At 38.6% G+C, this 14,227-nt stretch overlaps 2 protein-coding genes across 5 annotated transcripts in view; one reads left to right on the top strand and one right to left on the bottom strand.

Annotated features, from left to right (window-relative positions):
* The window catches only part of LOC140188457 (uncharacterized), a 127,170-nt gene that overhangs the window by 31,650 nt on the left and 81,293 nt on the right, over positions 1 to 14,227 (top strand). For all 4 annotated transcript variants that reach the window (XM_072244744.1, XM_072244745.1, XM_072244747.1 and 1 more), the window contains exons 4-5: positions 251 to 3,278; positions 8,529 to 8,594. In XM_072244744.1, coding sequence (XP_072100845.1) covers positions 251 to 323 — 73 coding nt within the window. In that variant the 3' untranslated portion in view covers positions 324 to 3,278; positions 8,529 to 8,594. The remainder of the gene's footprint in view (positions 1 to 250; positions 3,279 to 8,528; positions 8,595 to 14,227) is intronic.
* Positions 40 to 14,227, bottom strand: part of LOC140188456 (protein kinase C zeta type-like) — a 394,997-nt gene continuing 380,809 nt past the window's right edge. The window contains exon 18 of the mRNA XM_072244743.1: positions 40 to 8,795. Within this exon, the coding sequence (XP_072100844.1) occupies positions 8,708 to 8,795 (88 nt within the window). The 3' untranslated portion in view covers positions 40 to 8,707. The remainder of the gene's footprint in view (positions 8,796 to 14,227) is intronic.

Raw genomic sequence — 14,227 nt, 5'->3', positions numbered from 1 at the left:
ACACTTACAAGTGTCTGGTTGAATTTCCAGAGCCATGTGAGATCAGCAAGAAATGGCCATTGCACTTCACTCTGGAAAAAGTATACTTTATTTGTACAGTTTTGAAATAAACAATACTGTGTGGCTCAAATTTGTTGCTCATCTTTGTCTGCTACTTTACTAATTATCTTCTCTGATACTGCACATAGCAAGAGTTAGTGTTAATTCTTCCCACATTATATTGATTATAGAATGACCCTTGTTCTTTCAGGTTCACCCAGTTGGAAGTCGATAGCCACCTTGCCAAATGCCTCTCAGAGAGCACAGAAGACGTGATGTGGTAATTACTTGGCTGAAAAAGGATCATGTTAATGCAGTTTTGGACATAATTCAACTGGAACTATAAATAAAATGCTAGAGCCTGGGAGCTGACAATGAATACAGCATTTGTGGTGATATTCCATGTTTCTTTGGACTTTTTTTTAAACCAATTATGATTCTATCCAACTATTCACATCTAGCTGAATTTAGAGTCCTCTCCAATTGCTGACCATTTAAATCAGCAGTTTTCAACATAATTTTATCACTTTAGATCAGGTCAGGATACCTCATACTTTGAATGTTGATTGTTAGCATATGCTTAGTTGCATGGTTAGCAAAATCTTTTTTTCCCCTTTATATGCTGAAGTGATTTACTTTCTTACCTCATCTGAATGTAATGACTCCATGCTAGGTGCCAAGCATCTTACAGCACAATACCTGTGCCCATTAGTCAGTTTTCAGTCTCCCTGTTACAAGTCATTGCATTTTTTGCAGAGGCTTAACAGGTAGGCTAGTCCGTTCCATCCATACATTTCCAACAAAGGTGTCTGGCTAGGATCATAGAACCCCTAAATGACTTCTGACTTCCTAAATTGGGTCTGTTGAGATTTATTTATAGCATTCATGCTAGGAAACTGGGGTTCACCTTTAAATGGTACGTGAACCATGTGCTACATACAGAGTTAATGTCCACTGGATTTCCCAAAATCCTGTAGTAAAATAGGACCAGTCTTGTTCCCAGTGGGTGCTAAAAGCAGAGCTGTTGTGTCATTTCCACGTTGATGACTAGAACAGTGGTCTGACCGTACAGAACCATCCTCTCTGGCAGCCACAGACTAACCGCAAGGAAAAGGTTGAGGGATGAATGAGGGAAATCATCAGTCTCCTTAGTGTGGGGCCACCCTCAGCACAATCCAATGCACTAATCCCATCCTTTGCTCGGTGGTGCACATCAATCAATTTGGTAGACATTGCAGTGATAACAGAAGTGATGTAATTATTAAGCAATTTTTTTGTACACTAAACAATGTAAAAGGAGCCTGGCAACTGCTGAGAGTTAATCATTGGTAAAGGTATAAATGAACAGCTTTCCAATCTGCTGTTGTGTTTTAATGAATGATAAACAAGGTCATAGGTTACACTTGAATGCATCGATTTATTTGGAAATTGCAGAGATGGCATTGCGCAAATTCTGACGTCATTAACGGTTAGTAGCATATGGACATGCTTTTCCTAAAGGTATTAATTGATTTGGAAATCATTGCTAGGGTGCTCCAACCCAGGGTAAATTGCTTTCTGCATTATCTGCACTTAGAAATAGTTTGCACGAGTGGCTAGTAAAATGAGCCAAGTTTCTCTATATTGGATTCAACCCTGTGACCTTTCTAATCTGTCTGGTTAAGTTAGTCATTTTTTTATTCAGACCTGTGACCTTCCTAATCTGTATGGTTAAGTTAATTACTGAGTAGATTTATTGAGTCCTATGATGTGAATTGTGATGTGAATAAATATCAATCGTTGGTTGTTAATTAAAGCAGTTTGCTGAAAAGTTAACATTGTGGGTAAGATGAACGATCAAAAAAGTTAGAGGCTACCAGTGTGTCCAAGAGTTTCCCTGTTTGGCATTTTTAGATCGTAACAACTATTGATGTCCAACTCTGATCCTTTCAAACTGAAGAATAGAGAAATTTACAGAGCTTATCTGTTTTAAACAGTGAATTCTTAAAAAAAAAAGTCATGCATAATCTATTACTAGCCCTGGGAGCATGGTTTAGACTCAAATAGAGATCAAGATAATCCTTACCTTTATAAGGATCAAGATCATTTCAAGATACAAGGGAACTTGCTGCAGCAGAGAAATCTGGTCATATCCAGCACAGTCTGAATAAAGCTAAAATACTGGGATTTGATATCTGTTATCAAAATGGTTTCTGAATCTGGTTCAGCAGGACAACATATGTGTTTTGACATAAATAAAATGACATTCAAGGCGGTTATAATTGTGATTTTTTTTCAAATTTACTGTACATCCCGTGGAAAGATTTACAGCTTTTTGTTTGGATAGATCATAATATTCCAATGATCAAAATTGTAAAATAAAAAGAATATGAAACAAGCAGGGAATTGGCATTAGCTCTAGGTAAAAAAACTATATCTAATACTGTGTTTCTGTGTTGTAATTTCTTGACTGGTGTGGAAATGATAGTGGCTCATTTCAAAATGGTTTAAAATTGGACTGTGACTGGAAGAGGAAGTATTGTTTTCTATCTGTGCTGCAATGGACAAGTCTGGAACAGTCTCCTTTTCTTATTGGTTCTATTTGTAATTATAAAACATTCTGTATACTTTCTTTCTGGCCAGAAGATTCTTGCTATTGAATGGAGTTTGGGTCACTGCCTTCCTGTCAGCTCTTCTCTAGCTAAATACTCAATCAGGCACTGAGCAAGTTGTTGAGTCTCCAGAGTCTGTTTTCTCTCTTGAAAATTCTTGGCAAGTTTCCCAGTCACATAACTGTGGTTCAACAGGAAATACTCAAAACAAGCGATGCTTGTTGAGCTGTCTCAATGAAAATTGTTATGTTATTGTCTTGAATTTTAGAAATGGGTCAGTATCATGTATAAATATAGAACCTGGATGGACAAAATGGTGTATGTGAATACTTAAGATTGACTGCACTGAAGGGTACTCTGCAGGATTGAAGCATCCTAATTTGATACTTTACAAATCCAAATTTAATAATAAAATCAGAAAAATCGTAGTTTAATGGAGCAGGTCAATTCATATCTGTAACGAATTAAACATGAGGATAAAAACAGAAAATGCAGGTCAGGCCCTATCTAGAAAGAGAAACAGAGTTAATAAGTCAGGCCAAAGACCCTTTGTCAGAACACTTAGAATTCCAGCATCTGCAGTTTGCTTGATTTTGAGAAAAAGGATAAATTTTGTGAAAGTTGCCTGGACAACAGGAGTCATCACTGGTAAGTCTCAACATAATGGGGCATTTTGTGGTACATTCAGCAATGTTGAAAGCCAAGAAGACCCTGGTGAAATTTATCTTGTATTGGGAAAAAGCCTCTAAATCAGATTCCGCCCCCTCCCCCATGGCTTATGGTTTGTTTTAATTTCACTATTTTGTGGTTTTCATTTAGATTTCCACTATTTACAATGTTAAAGCATTTAATGTTGAAAAGGGCTGTGCCTTCGAATCAGGTTTTGAATGTGCAACCAGATTTTCCTGTATTTCAAACAAGTATTAAATTTTCTTTAAGTGGAATATATTTAATTCCTTTCTTAAATATACAGGGGAATGGTTTCATTTGCTTCTGTTCTAGAATTTTTTTGAAGAATTCACAAAATAGTGTTGAAAATACATTTAAAAGGGCTGCACCCCTCAGTAAGGCTGATTGTAGTGCAACTCCTCAGCTAGTCTTTCCTGGATCTTGCAATTTCTGATATGAATATCAAAATGTAGGATTATTCTGTTTAGTGAAGATTCAATTTAAGATTCTTAATTTTAGTGAAGATTTATTATATGTTGCTAAAGGAAGGTTTGTTTGCCACAGTGAAGGAAAGTGAAGACATGTGCAGATTGTCTGTCAAAACCAGTAATGTTTAACAGTCCTTTTGATCAGATTAATACAAAGGAGTCTAGGAGAAACAATAATAGTTATTTAAAACAGCCAAAAAGGCAAACCTTTCTCAATCCAGCAACAATGACCACTGATAAGGTTCAACCTTTTAGCTTATTCATACAAGTGCAGTTTGCTTTTGATTTACTGCATCCCTACTTGGAAGAAATGACTTCTTTTCTTACCTTTTGTGAGAACTATGAAAGTTATTAGATCACTGCACTTACTGCTATATAACATTTTCCATGATGATGGATTCTTTAAAAACTAACTCTTGGGAAGATATTTGCTATGACAGTATGTAAATAGCACCTACAGAACTGGGTTATGTGCTAGAAGGACATCACATTGGATATTGAATCAACTATTGTATACTTTCACTAGAATAGTTAACTCAAATGTGCAAGAATAAACCTGTTCTTTACTGGTTATAGATTTGTTCAGCCATTTCCCCCACAATAATTGACCTCGAATGGCAAAGAAGCCTTGAGATTTTTTTTTTCAAATTAGCGATTTTTTTATGAGAATAGGCAAGAACAGTACAATTCACACCCATAAATCAACTGTCATTATACAAAATAACTACAATGAACATTTCACTATTTTACAGTCATTAAGTTAGCTCTAATTTCTTAAGGGCTAATCAAAGTTAGACCACTGTGCACTTGTACCAGAACCTTATTAAATTTTAACAGGTCAGACCAAACTGATTATTTTTCCTTAGGCACAGTTTCCCATTGCAATGTCCCAGAAATTGTTCTGTACATCTGCAGACTGAAACTTTGCTAAAATTAAGTGCATACAGCAAATAAAGTTCAGACATTGGTAATAATTTGGGGCAGCTGGGTTGCAATTTAAAAAAAAAATCTCTTGCAACACTTCCCCTCCTATTTCTATCCAATTTCTGAATAAATTATTGTGGAGAACGATCATGAGCAAAAGAGATGCTCCAAGATTTCGGTGGCACAGAAACCACTGACTGGCAAAATAATTTAAATGGACAGTTAAGAAAGCTAAAAAGAATGTGGCACATTGGGCAATGACATATATGTCATTTGGTCAAGGATAATATTTAATGCTCCCAAGAATTAAATTATAGGGACCCAGCTGGAATATTTAAGGATGCAGGGAAATTGGCCTTTGGTAGGATCCTAGCAGGGACACAGGCATGATAGCCTCCTTTCTGTGCTCATTTTTCTATTAGAAAAAAACTGGTGTGGATCACAATTGAGTGAGATTTTAATTCCCCTATTCTACCTCACTACAGGTAGCAGTGTTCTATAATCTAAGAAGTCTGCATTTGCCTCTGACCATTCAATTTTTTAGTTGGACCACAGAAGAAATGGAGGGAGTGTTTCATTGGTGCAACTCTTAAAAGGTTTAAAAAAAAATGACACTGCCCTATTGTGAATCAAAAATTAATTCATTGACAGTACCTTTGTTCTGTGGCACTGGCTGATTTTTCCACTCTTTTTGAACTGAGAGGTAAATAAAAAATGTATTTTGTGGCGGAACTTGAAATGATTTTGACTTTCCTCAGCCAGATAGAAAACAAGTACACAGAAGGACAAGTGAACAGTGTTTGGAATAAAATTAGTCTGTTTGGCAAATGTTTGAAAAACTGACACACCAGGGAGCCCAAGCTGTGGTAATTGTGGTCCAGTCCACTACTTGGTATGTGCCCTCTGCATTTTCCTGATTGGGATTACCATAGCTGGTCTTTACCACCAAAGATAATCATTCTGTGTACAGCTCATCAGTTTTGGTGACTGGTCCTACCAGAAATATTGACCTCAATTTTTTTTCAAATGCTGACAACTTTCTATGCTTTTCCAACATTATCAGTTTCTCAAGAAAAATTGACATACAATTTGGAGCCCAAGTAGACATGGCTCTGTGCTTCTGTTCATTATTATATTTATAGACATTAAAAAGAGAAGCAAGGATAGATATAACACCTCTTCCCAGTATTTGCACTGATCAAGCACTGGTTACAATCCCATTCTTATTCTGAATTGCCTTTGGAGAATATACATCTATTTAACCTGACCATGGAAACATTATATTAGCACAATTAGATGACATTCTTTATAATTTTGAAATAAAATAAAGTACTTAACAAATGAAAAACAATTCCCCCTCAGCACAATATAATCAACCTCTATGATGCACACACACAGTTCACATAGCAAAAATGAAGAGGAATGAACTAGCAAATGGCGGAGTATTTGGCAACAGAAAGAAACCACTGCTTTTCATGTCAGTTTGCATACAGACTTCTAAAATTGGCAGCCGGCCTAATATCCAGTAATGTCATAGACCAGATGGTTAAAATCTGATTGGCTAAGTTGTGTGCAGTTCCAGTCAGTATATATAATGCCATGGATCTTCTGATTAAATTAAAGGATGTGGGTGAGTGTGTGAATTAATTCCTTTGCCTGCCATAAACCTAGTTTTGAGCAAACTGTGCTCAGGCTGGCATACAGCCAGCTTTTTGTACATCTTTTTCTTTCTTAAACAGGATTCTGTAGTTGTGAAGATAAACTGAAATTGAGCAGGTCCAGAAAAATGGTGTACATTTAACACATGGATCTTTGCCCTTTCTCATAAAATAGTACTGTTTCTTATCTTTAGTTGCCTATGGATCTGTTGTATGTTTCAAGGATTTTTTTTTCAAATGATACATTTTCCAACATTTAAAGTTAATCCTTAAATTGTGCAATATCATGAGTGGAATGGGACAAAATCATAATTTATTTACAAACGTTTGTATTTATTTTTTTGCAGGCACGATGATATATTTTATTATTACAGTTTCTGGTAATGATCTCATGTTTCAAGTTTGCTTGAGCCTGCATAAAGATATAACTGTTACAAACTCATAATTAACAGAAAAAATAACAAAAGGAGAATTTTATAAAGATTGTTCCAGGACTTAAGTGGTTGTAAGGGTTGAATCGTCTTAAAATCGATTCATGGTACCACCAAAAAAAGCTGCAGAAATTATGGATTTATAAGTCACTGTGTAGTAATTATTTAAATATTTTAATAGCACAATGCTTAAGCTGATCATTATTTACTAATTATATCAATTGATTTTTTACATTTTTACCATAGAAGCAGAGCAATGGCAAGCCATGGACCTGAAAGTATTAATCTTTTGTTCATAGAAATGATTTGGAGACTGGCATGCTCCCCTCCTTTTAGAAAGCAGCAGATCACACTGTTCTAAATATAAATTATGAATAATATATGTACATTGGTGGAATTGTGATAATTTTAATACATTGTTCTTTCTGACATCCCTGTAGATTTTTTATCCTGGATTGGTTATAACTAATTTTTAAAAGAAATACCTGATCCAGTCAGAGAACATTTTAGGCACTTCACTGTCTCAAAACAAATCTTTGGAATCCACATACATACAGAATTTACTAATTTCTGGATTAGAAGCTGTTTTAAAAAATAAAGAGAAAGTTGTATTGAAATGTGAGTAGACAAAAAAATCTTGGGAGGAAAAATGCAACTTCATGAATTTTGAATAAAATATCGGCTACAAAAATGAAATATCTTTTTATTGCTGGTTTGTTACTAGCTTGATATCTAGAAATTAGTGAGTTCAGATTATTAACCTTCCTAGTGCCCATCCAGTTTCATTAATCAGTTTTGATTTAAGGGTCAAACGATGGTCTGCACTACTTGAAGCTTTTAAATGCAGCATTAATCAAAGTTACCATTTCTAACAAATACAAATCTTTTGTCTACTTTAGTACACTTATGGGAGAAGGACAAACATTATTACAGTATATTATGTTCTTTGCAAGCCATAATCCTATTATCTTTATCATAAGTAAATGAAAATTAATTTCAACAGGGGACACTCGGGCAAGTCTAGCAAGAAACCAAAAACAGTTTAGTTTTAGCTGCAATCTACAGTGTAGTTAAAAAAAACCTGGTGAATAATCATGAAAAATTAACTTGCATCTAGCTGTGTATATTACACAATATTCAATATGGTAAAAAACACAGCTTTTTTAATTCTTTAAATCCAGTTGTTCCATGGCATTATATAGTATAGCAGCAATTAGCAAGAACTGTGATTCACTGGTTAATTAAGTATTACTGGACTAGATCTTGACTGTAGAATGTTAAACCAAGATCAATCCAAGTGTACATTATTGACCAACAGAGCACAGATTTCTTGTACTTTATTGCTTATGTATTGGTTAGAGCCAGTGGTTTGTAAATCACATTAGCCAGTTGTCAAAAGGCAATCTCAGGTAAAGGTGTAGATACCCATACTACTGTTCTTAAATAATATAGTACAGTACATTCCTTCTCTTGAGGTCAAACCTCTGAATATCTACTTATAAAGAGAGAGAGAAAGTGCAGTGTCTCCAAGTTCCTTCATAGAAACCATCATATAATTCCTTATTTTGAGGGAACAAAAGGAGTATTCCTTCATGGAAGCAGGCACGGGTCAGGCAGTCTTCCCTTCATTAATAAAATGCCAGTTGAATCAAAGTTCAGTTTTTAAGGAGAAACTGTGGCTGTTGATACAACACTACCATTAAAACAGCCTTCATTTTTGTTACTCAGGCAGCAGTCACCATGGTTTGCGGTACTCTTGGAAATCTTGCACCAGATCCACAACCTTGCATGCAGGTAGGTTAGGAAAAAAGTCACCAACTTGAGAAGTCAAAATTGAGTCTGAAGTTTACTGAAGCTGACCTTTGAACAAATGAGGTAAAACAGTCCTGCCTTCAGATGCTACTTGTTCACACTGTTTCCTCTGATGACATCAGTAATGGGTTAATGTATTCAAATCCCTCAAATTCCGACTGGTCAATTCTTTTTATTACATCTCTGCAAAAGTGGAAAAACAAGTGATAATAAATATTTAGACATATTGGTGATTTCAATGTAAACTTGACATTCAGCATTCTTCCAGGTACAACTGAAACTTCCCTGCTGTGGTGAGTAAGGTTCCATTCTGGGGCAAATCACAATAAGAGAATTCAAACTAGTCAGGTAGCTTATAAACAATTGATTAGCAACTATATTTCTAAATTAGATTTTTTATATTTACATAAGAATTCTGCTTCTCCTACCAACCTATTCATATCTAAAAAAAGGTCCACATTTTAGTAAACAGAATTTCATGGCCTCTCATATCTCACCTAAGAAACCATCTTTATCCAATCCAAGCCATCACACCTAACTTGAAATCTACGTACACTTTCCAGCAGAAGATGCTATTTAATAATCTGAGGGAATTTCTTTCCTTCAAACTTATCCAAGAGACAGTGAAGACAAAAAACACCATAACTGACAATTGTCTCAGTATAAATAATAAATAGGTTTATCGGTAATAAAATATCTCAGTGAAGACTGAGTGAACATGTTTGCAAATATTTCAGCCCCCAGCACCACAAGTATCCTTGCATAATTATAGATTGGTTTTCTAATTCAGAAGCACCACAGAAGTCCAGGCACCATTCAATTGCACTGTAATGGATCCTGGATTTTTGAAGTAACCTCTCTAAGTAAGAATCCATTACAATTACTGCTTATTGACTGGCAGAAAAATATTTGTAGCATTACCAATTTTAAGCTGCATCTTGCAATCCATATTTCAGATTTGGTTTTTATCATCACTTATCTCAAGTTCAACATAAAAATCTTGCATTCACACAGCACTTGTAATAAAATGTCCCAATACATTTCTTTCACAAGAGTGTTAACTGCATATTGCAGGAATATTATGAATTTGGAAGGAAATGAATGTTTAGAGTGACACATGCAATAATGAATAGGTGTAATGCTTTACTCTTAAAATTTCTCTCTCTGAACTCCATTTCATTAAGGGTCTGCATCAAAACTGACATTAAGTTAGCTCAAAATAGTAGTGCTGTTGTTAGGCATACCAACACACTGTTGGAGGGATTGAACAGCAACTTTCTGACATTTCTTTACATCTCTCTCTGGGCTATGACCCCACCAGTGGCTCTCATTTCCCTGACAGTCAGTAACCTATTTCTGAAGATGTTCTTGCCACATTCCAATTTCCTACCTCCTCCATGAAATCACAAACCCAACTGTAGCAGTTTCCTGGTCACATGGAACTCATTTATTTCTATCTTACCTATTCTTTCCATTTAGGTCCACAAACTTCTGATATCCCTGCCCACTTTAACAATTTTCTGGCCAATCTTTCCATACAAAAACAAACAGAGCTGTATATCTCATCTCCTTCTACCTTAGGCCATGAACTTATCATTCACCCCTGCTGTGGACCACCTGGAGGTCCAAGATACTCTCGTTACATGCACGTGCAGTTCAACTCTTTGAGTGATTATGCAGAAAGTTTGAAGTTAATAATTCATCTCCTTTTACCTTAGGCCACGAACTTATCAATCACCCATCTGTGGACATTTTCTGGAGGTCCATGATCCGTATGCTCCATGCCCGCTGGACTAAGTGTGTAAATGTAGGAGGGGACTATGTTGAAAAATAAATGTGCTAGGTTTTCTAAAATTGACTCCTTCTGTCAATTACCCCTCATATATTCAGCACACGACCTCCACATGCAGAAAATTCCACAGCTTCAGCAGCCTCTGAGTGAAGAAATGCTTAATTCTAGAAATTCCAGCAAGGGGAGTCATTTTCCCCTCGTCCAGCCTGTCAGAACTTTTCAAGTTTAAAGTACATCATTTCTAAACTCAGGTGAATACAAATTTAGTCAGCTTAATCTCCCTCACACAAAGGGCAAAAAGTGGCAAGTCACCCAGGCTATGACAATCTCCAACAAGAGACTCACTAGCTTTAAAATCATCAAGGCCCTAAGGGTCATCATTAACTGTAACTAAGATGGATCAAGAATGTAAATACCATACAATTCAGAGGCTGTGTAACCTGCAGCAATTGACCCATTAACTAACACTACAGATCTACCTAAACAACAGGAATACTGCAGATGCTGGAAATTCCAAGCAACACACATCAAAGTTGCTGGTGAATGCAGCAGGCCAGGCAGCATCTCTAGGAAGAGGTACAGCCCACGTTTCAGGCCGAGACCCTTCGTCAGGACTAACTGAAGGAAGAGTTAGTAAGAGATTTGAAAGTGGGAGGGTGAGGGGGAGATCTAAAATGATAGGAGAAGACAGGAGGGGGAGGGATGGAGCCAAGAGCTGGACGGGTGATTGGCAAAAGGGATATGAGAGGATCATGGGACAGGAGGTCCAGGGAGAAAGACAAGGGGTGGGGGAAACCAGAGGATGGGCATGGGGTATAGTCAGAGGGACAGAGGGAGAGAAAGAATGTGTGTATAAAAATAAATAACGGATGGGGTACGAGGAGGAGGTGGGGCATTAGCGGAAGTTAGAGAAGTCAATGTTCATGCCATCAGGTTGGAGGCTACCCAGATGGAATATAAGATGTTGTTCCTCCAACCTGAGTGTGGCTTCATCTTTACAGTAGAGGAGGCCGTGGATAGACATGTCAGAATGGGAATGGGATGTGGAATTAAAATGTGTGGGCACCGGGAGATCCTGCTTTCTCTGGCGGACAGAGCGTAGGTGTTCAGCAAAGCGGTCTCCCAGTCTGCGTCGGGTCTCGCCAATATATAGAAGGCCACATCGGGAGCACCGGACGCAGTATATCACCACAGCCGACTCACAGGTGAAGTGTCGCCTAACCTGGAAGGACTGTCCGGAGTCGCTATATACTTCCATCCCCCATCAGGAAGGTCTCAAAGCTCTCCGCTTCTTTTTGGATTCCAGACCTAATCAGTTCCCCTCTACCACCACTCTGCTCCATCTAGCGGAATTAGTCCTTACTCTTAATAATTTCTCCTTTGGCTCCTCCCACTTCCTCCAAACTAAAGGTGTAGCTATGGGCACCCGTATGGGTCCTAGCTATGCCTTCCTTTTTGTTGGCTTTGTGGAACAATCTATGTTCCCTGCCTATTCTGGTATCTGTCCCCCACTTTTTCTTCGCTACATCGACGACTGCATTGGCGCTGCTTCCTGAGCTCGTTGACTTTATTAACTTTGCCTCCAACTTTCACCCTGCCCTCAAGTTTACCTGGTCCATTTCCAACACGGCTCTCCTCTTTCTAGATCTTTCTGTCTCTGTCTCTGGAGACAGCTTATCCACTGATGTCTACTATAAGCCTACTGACTCTCACAGCTATCTGGACTATTCCTCTTCTCACTCTGTCTCTTGCAAAAATGCCATCCCCTTCTCGCAATTCCTCCGTCTCTGCCGCATCTGCTCTCAGGATGAGGCTTTTCATTCCACGACGAGGGAGATGTCCTCCTTTTTTAAAGAAAGGGGCTTCCCTTCCTCCACTATCAACTCTGCTCTCAAACGCATCTCCCCCATTTCACGCACATCTGCTCTCACTCCATCCTCCCGCCACCCCACTAGGAATAGGGTTCCCCTGGTCCTCACCTACCACCCCACCAGCCTCCAGGTCAAACATATTATTCTCCGTAACTTCCGCCACCTCCAACGGGATCCCACCACTAAGCACATCTTTCCCATAGAACCATAGAGACAGGCCTTTTGGCCCTTCTTGGCTGTGCCGAACCATTTTCTGCCTAGTCCCACTGACCTGCACACAGACCATATCCCTCCATACGCCTCCCATCCATGTATCTGTCCAATTTATTCTTAAATGTTAAAAAAGAACCCGCATTTACCACCTCGTCTGGCAGCTCATTCCATACTCCCACCACTCTCTGTTTGAAGAAGCCCCCCCTAATGTTCCCTTTAAACTTTTCCCTCCTCACCCTTAACCCATGTCCTCTGGTTTTTTTCTCCCCTTGCCTCAGTTGAAAAAGCCTGCTAGCATTCACTCTATCTATTCCCATCATAATTTTATATACCTCTATCAAATCTCCCCTCATTCTCCTATGCTCCAGGGAATAAAGTCCTAACCTACTCAACCTTTCTCTGTAACTGAGTTTCTCAGGTCCCGGCAACATCCTTGTAAACCTTCTCTGCACTCTTTCAACCTTATTTATATCCTTCCTGTAATTTGGTGACCAAAACTGAACACAATACTCCAGATTCGGCCTCACCAATGCCTCATACAACCTCATCATAACATTCCAGCTCTTATACTCAATACTTTGATTAATAAAGGCCAATGTACCAAAAGCTCTCTTTACGACCCTATCTACCTGTGACGCCACTTTTAGGGAATTTTGATTCTGTATTCCCAGATCCCTCTGTTCTACTGCACTCCTCAGTGCCTTACCATTAACCCTGTATGTTCTACCTTGGTTTGTCCTTCCAACATGCAATACCTCACACTTGTCTGCATTAAACTCCATCTGCCATTTTTCAGCCCATTTTTCCAGCTGGTACAAGCCCCTCTGCAGGCTCTGAAAACCTTCCTCACCGTCTACTACACCTCCAATCTTTGTATCATCAGCAAATTTGCTGATCCAATTTACCACATTATCATCCAGATCATTGATATAGATGACAAATAACAATGGACCCAGCACTGACCCCTGTGGCACACCACTAGTCACAGACCTCCACTCGGAGAAGCAATTCTCTACTACCACTCTTTGGCTTCTTCCATTGAGCCAATGTCTGATCCAATTTACCACCTCTCCACGTATACCTAGCGACTGAATTTTCCTAACTAACCTCCCATGCGGGCCCTTGTCAAAGTCCATGTAGACAATATCCACTGCCTTCCCTTCATCCACTTTCCTGGTAACCTCCTCGAAAAACTCCAATAGATTGGTCAAACATGACCTACCACGCACAAAGCCATGTTGACTCTCCCTAATAAGTCCTTGCCTATCCAAATGCTTGTAGATTCCGTCACTTAGCACACCCTCCAATAACTTACCCGCTACCGACGTTAAACTTACTGGCCTATAATTTCCCGGATTACTTTTCGATCCTTTTTTAAACAATGGAACAACATGAGCCACTCGCCAATCCTCCGGCACCTCACCTGTAGGCAGCGACATTTTAAATATTTCTGCCAGGGCCCCTGCAATTTCAACACTAGTCTCCTTCAAGGTCCAAGGGAACACCCTGTCAGGTCCCGGGGATTCATCCACTTTAATTTTCCTCAAGACAGCAAGGACCACCTCCTTTTCTATCTGTACAGTTTCCATGATCTCACTGCTTGTTCCCCCTAATTCCATAGACTTCATGCCAGTTTGCTTAGTAAATACAGACGCAAAAAACCTATTTAAGATCTCCCCCATTTCCTTTGGTTCCCTCCCCGCCCTCTCTGCTTTCCACAGGGATCGCTCCCTACGCGA

This window comes from Mobula birostris, chromosome 27 (genome assembly GCF_030028105.1).
Source record: "Mobula birostris isolate sMobBir1 chromosome 27, sMobBir1.hap1, whole genome shotgun sequence".
Classification (NCBI taxonomy): Eukaryota; Metazoa; Chordata; class Chondrichthyes; order Myliobatiformes; family Myliobatidae; genus Mobula; species Mobula birostris.
Note: the sequence above shows the minus strand (reverse complement) of the source record. Positions and strands in the feature narration are given on the sequence as shown.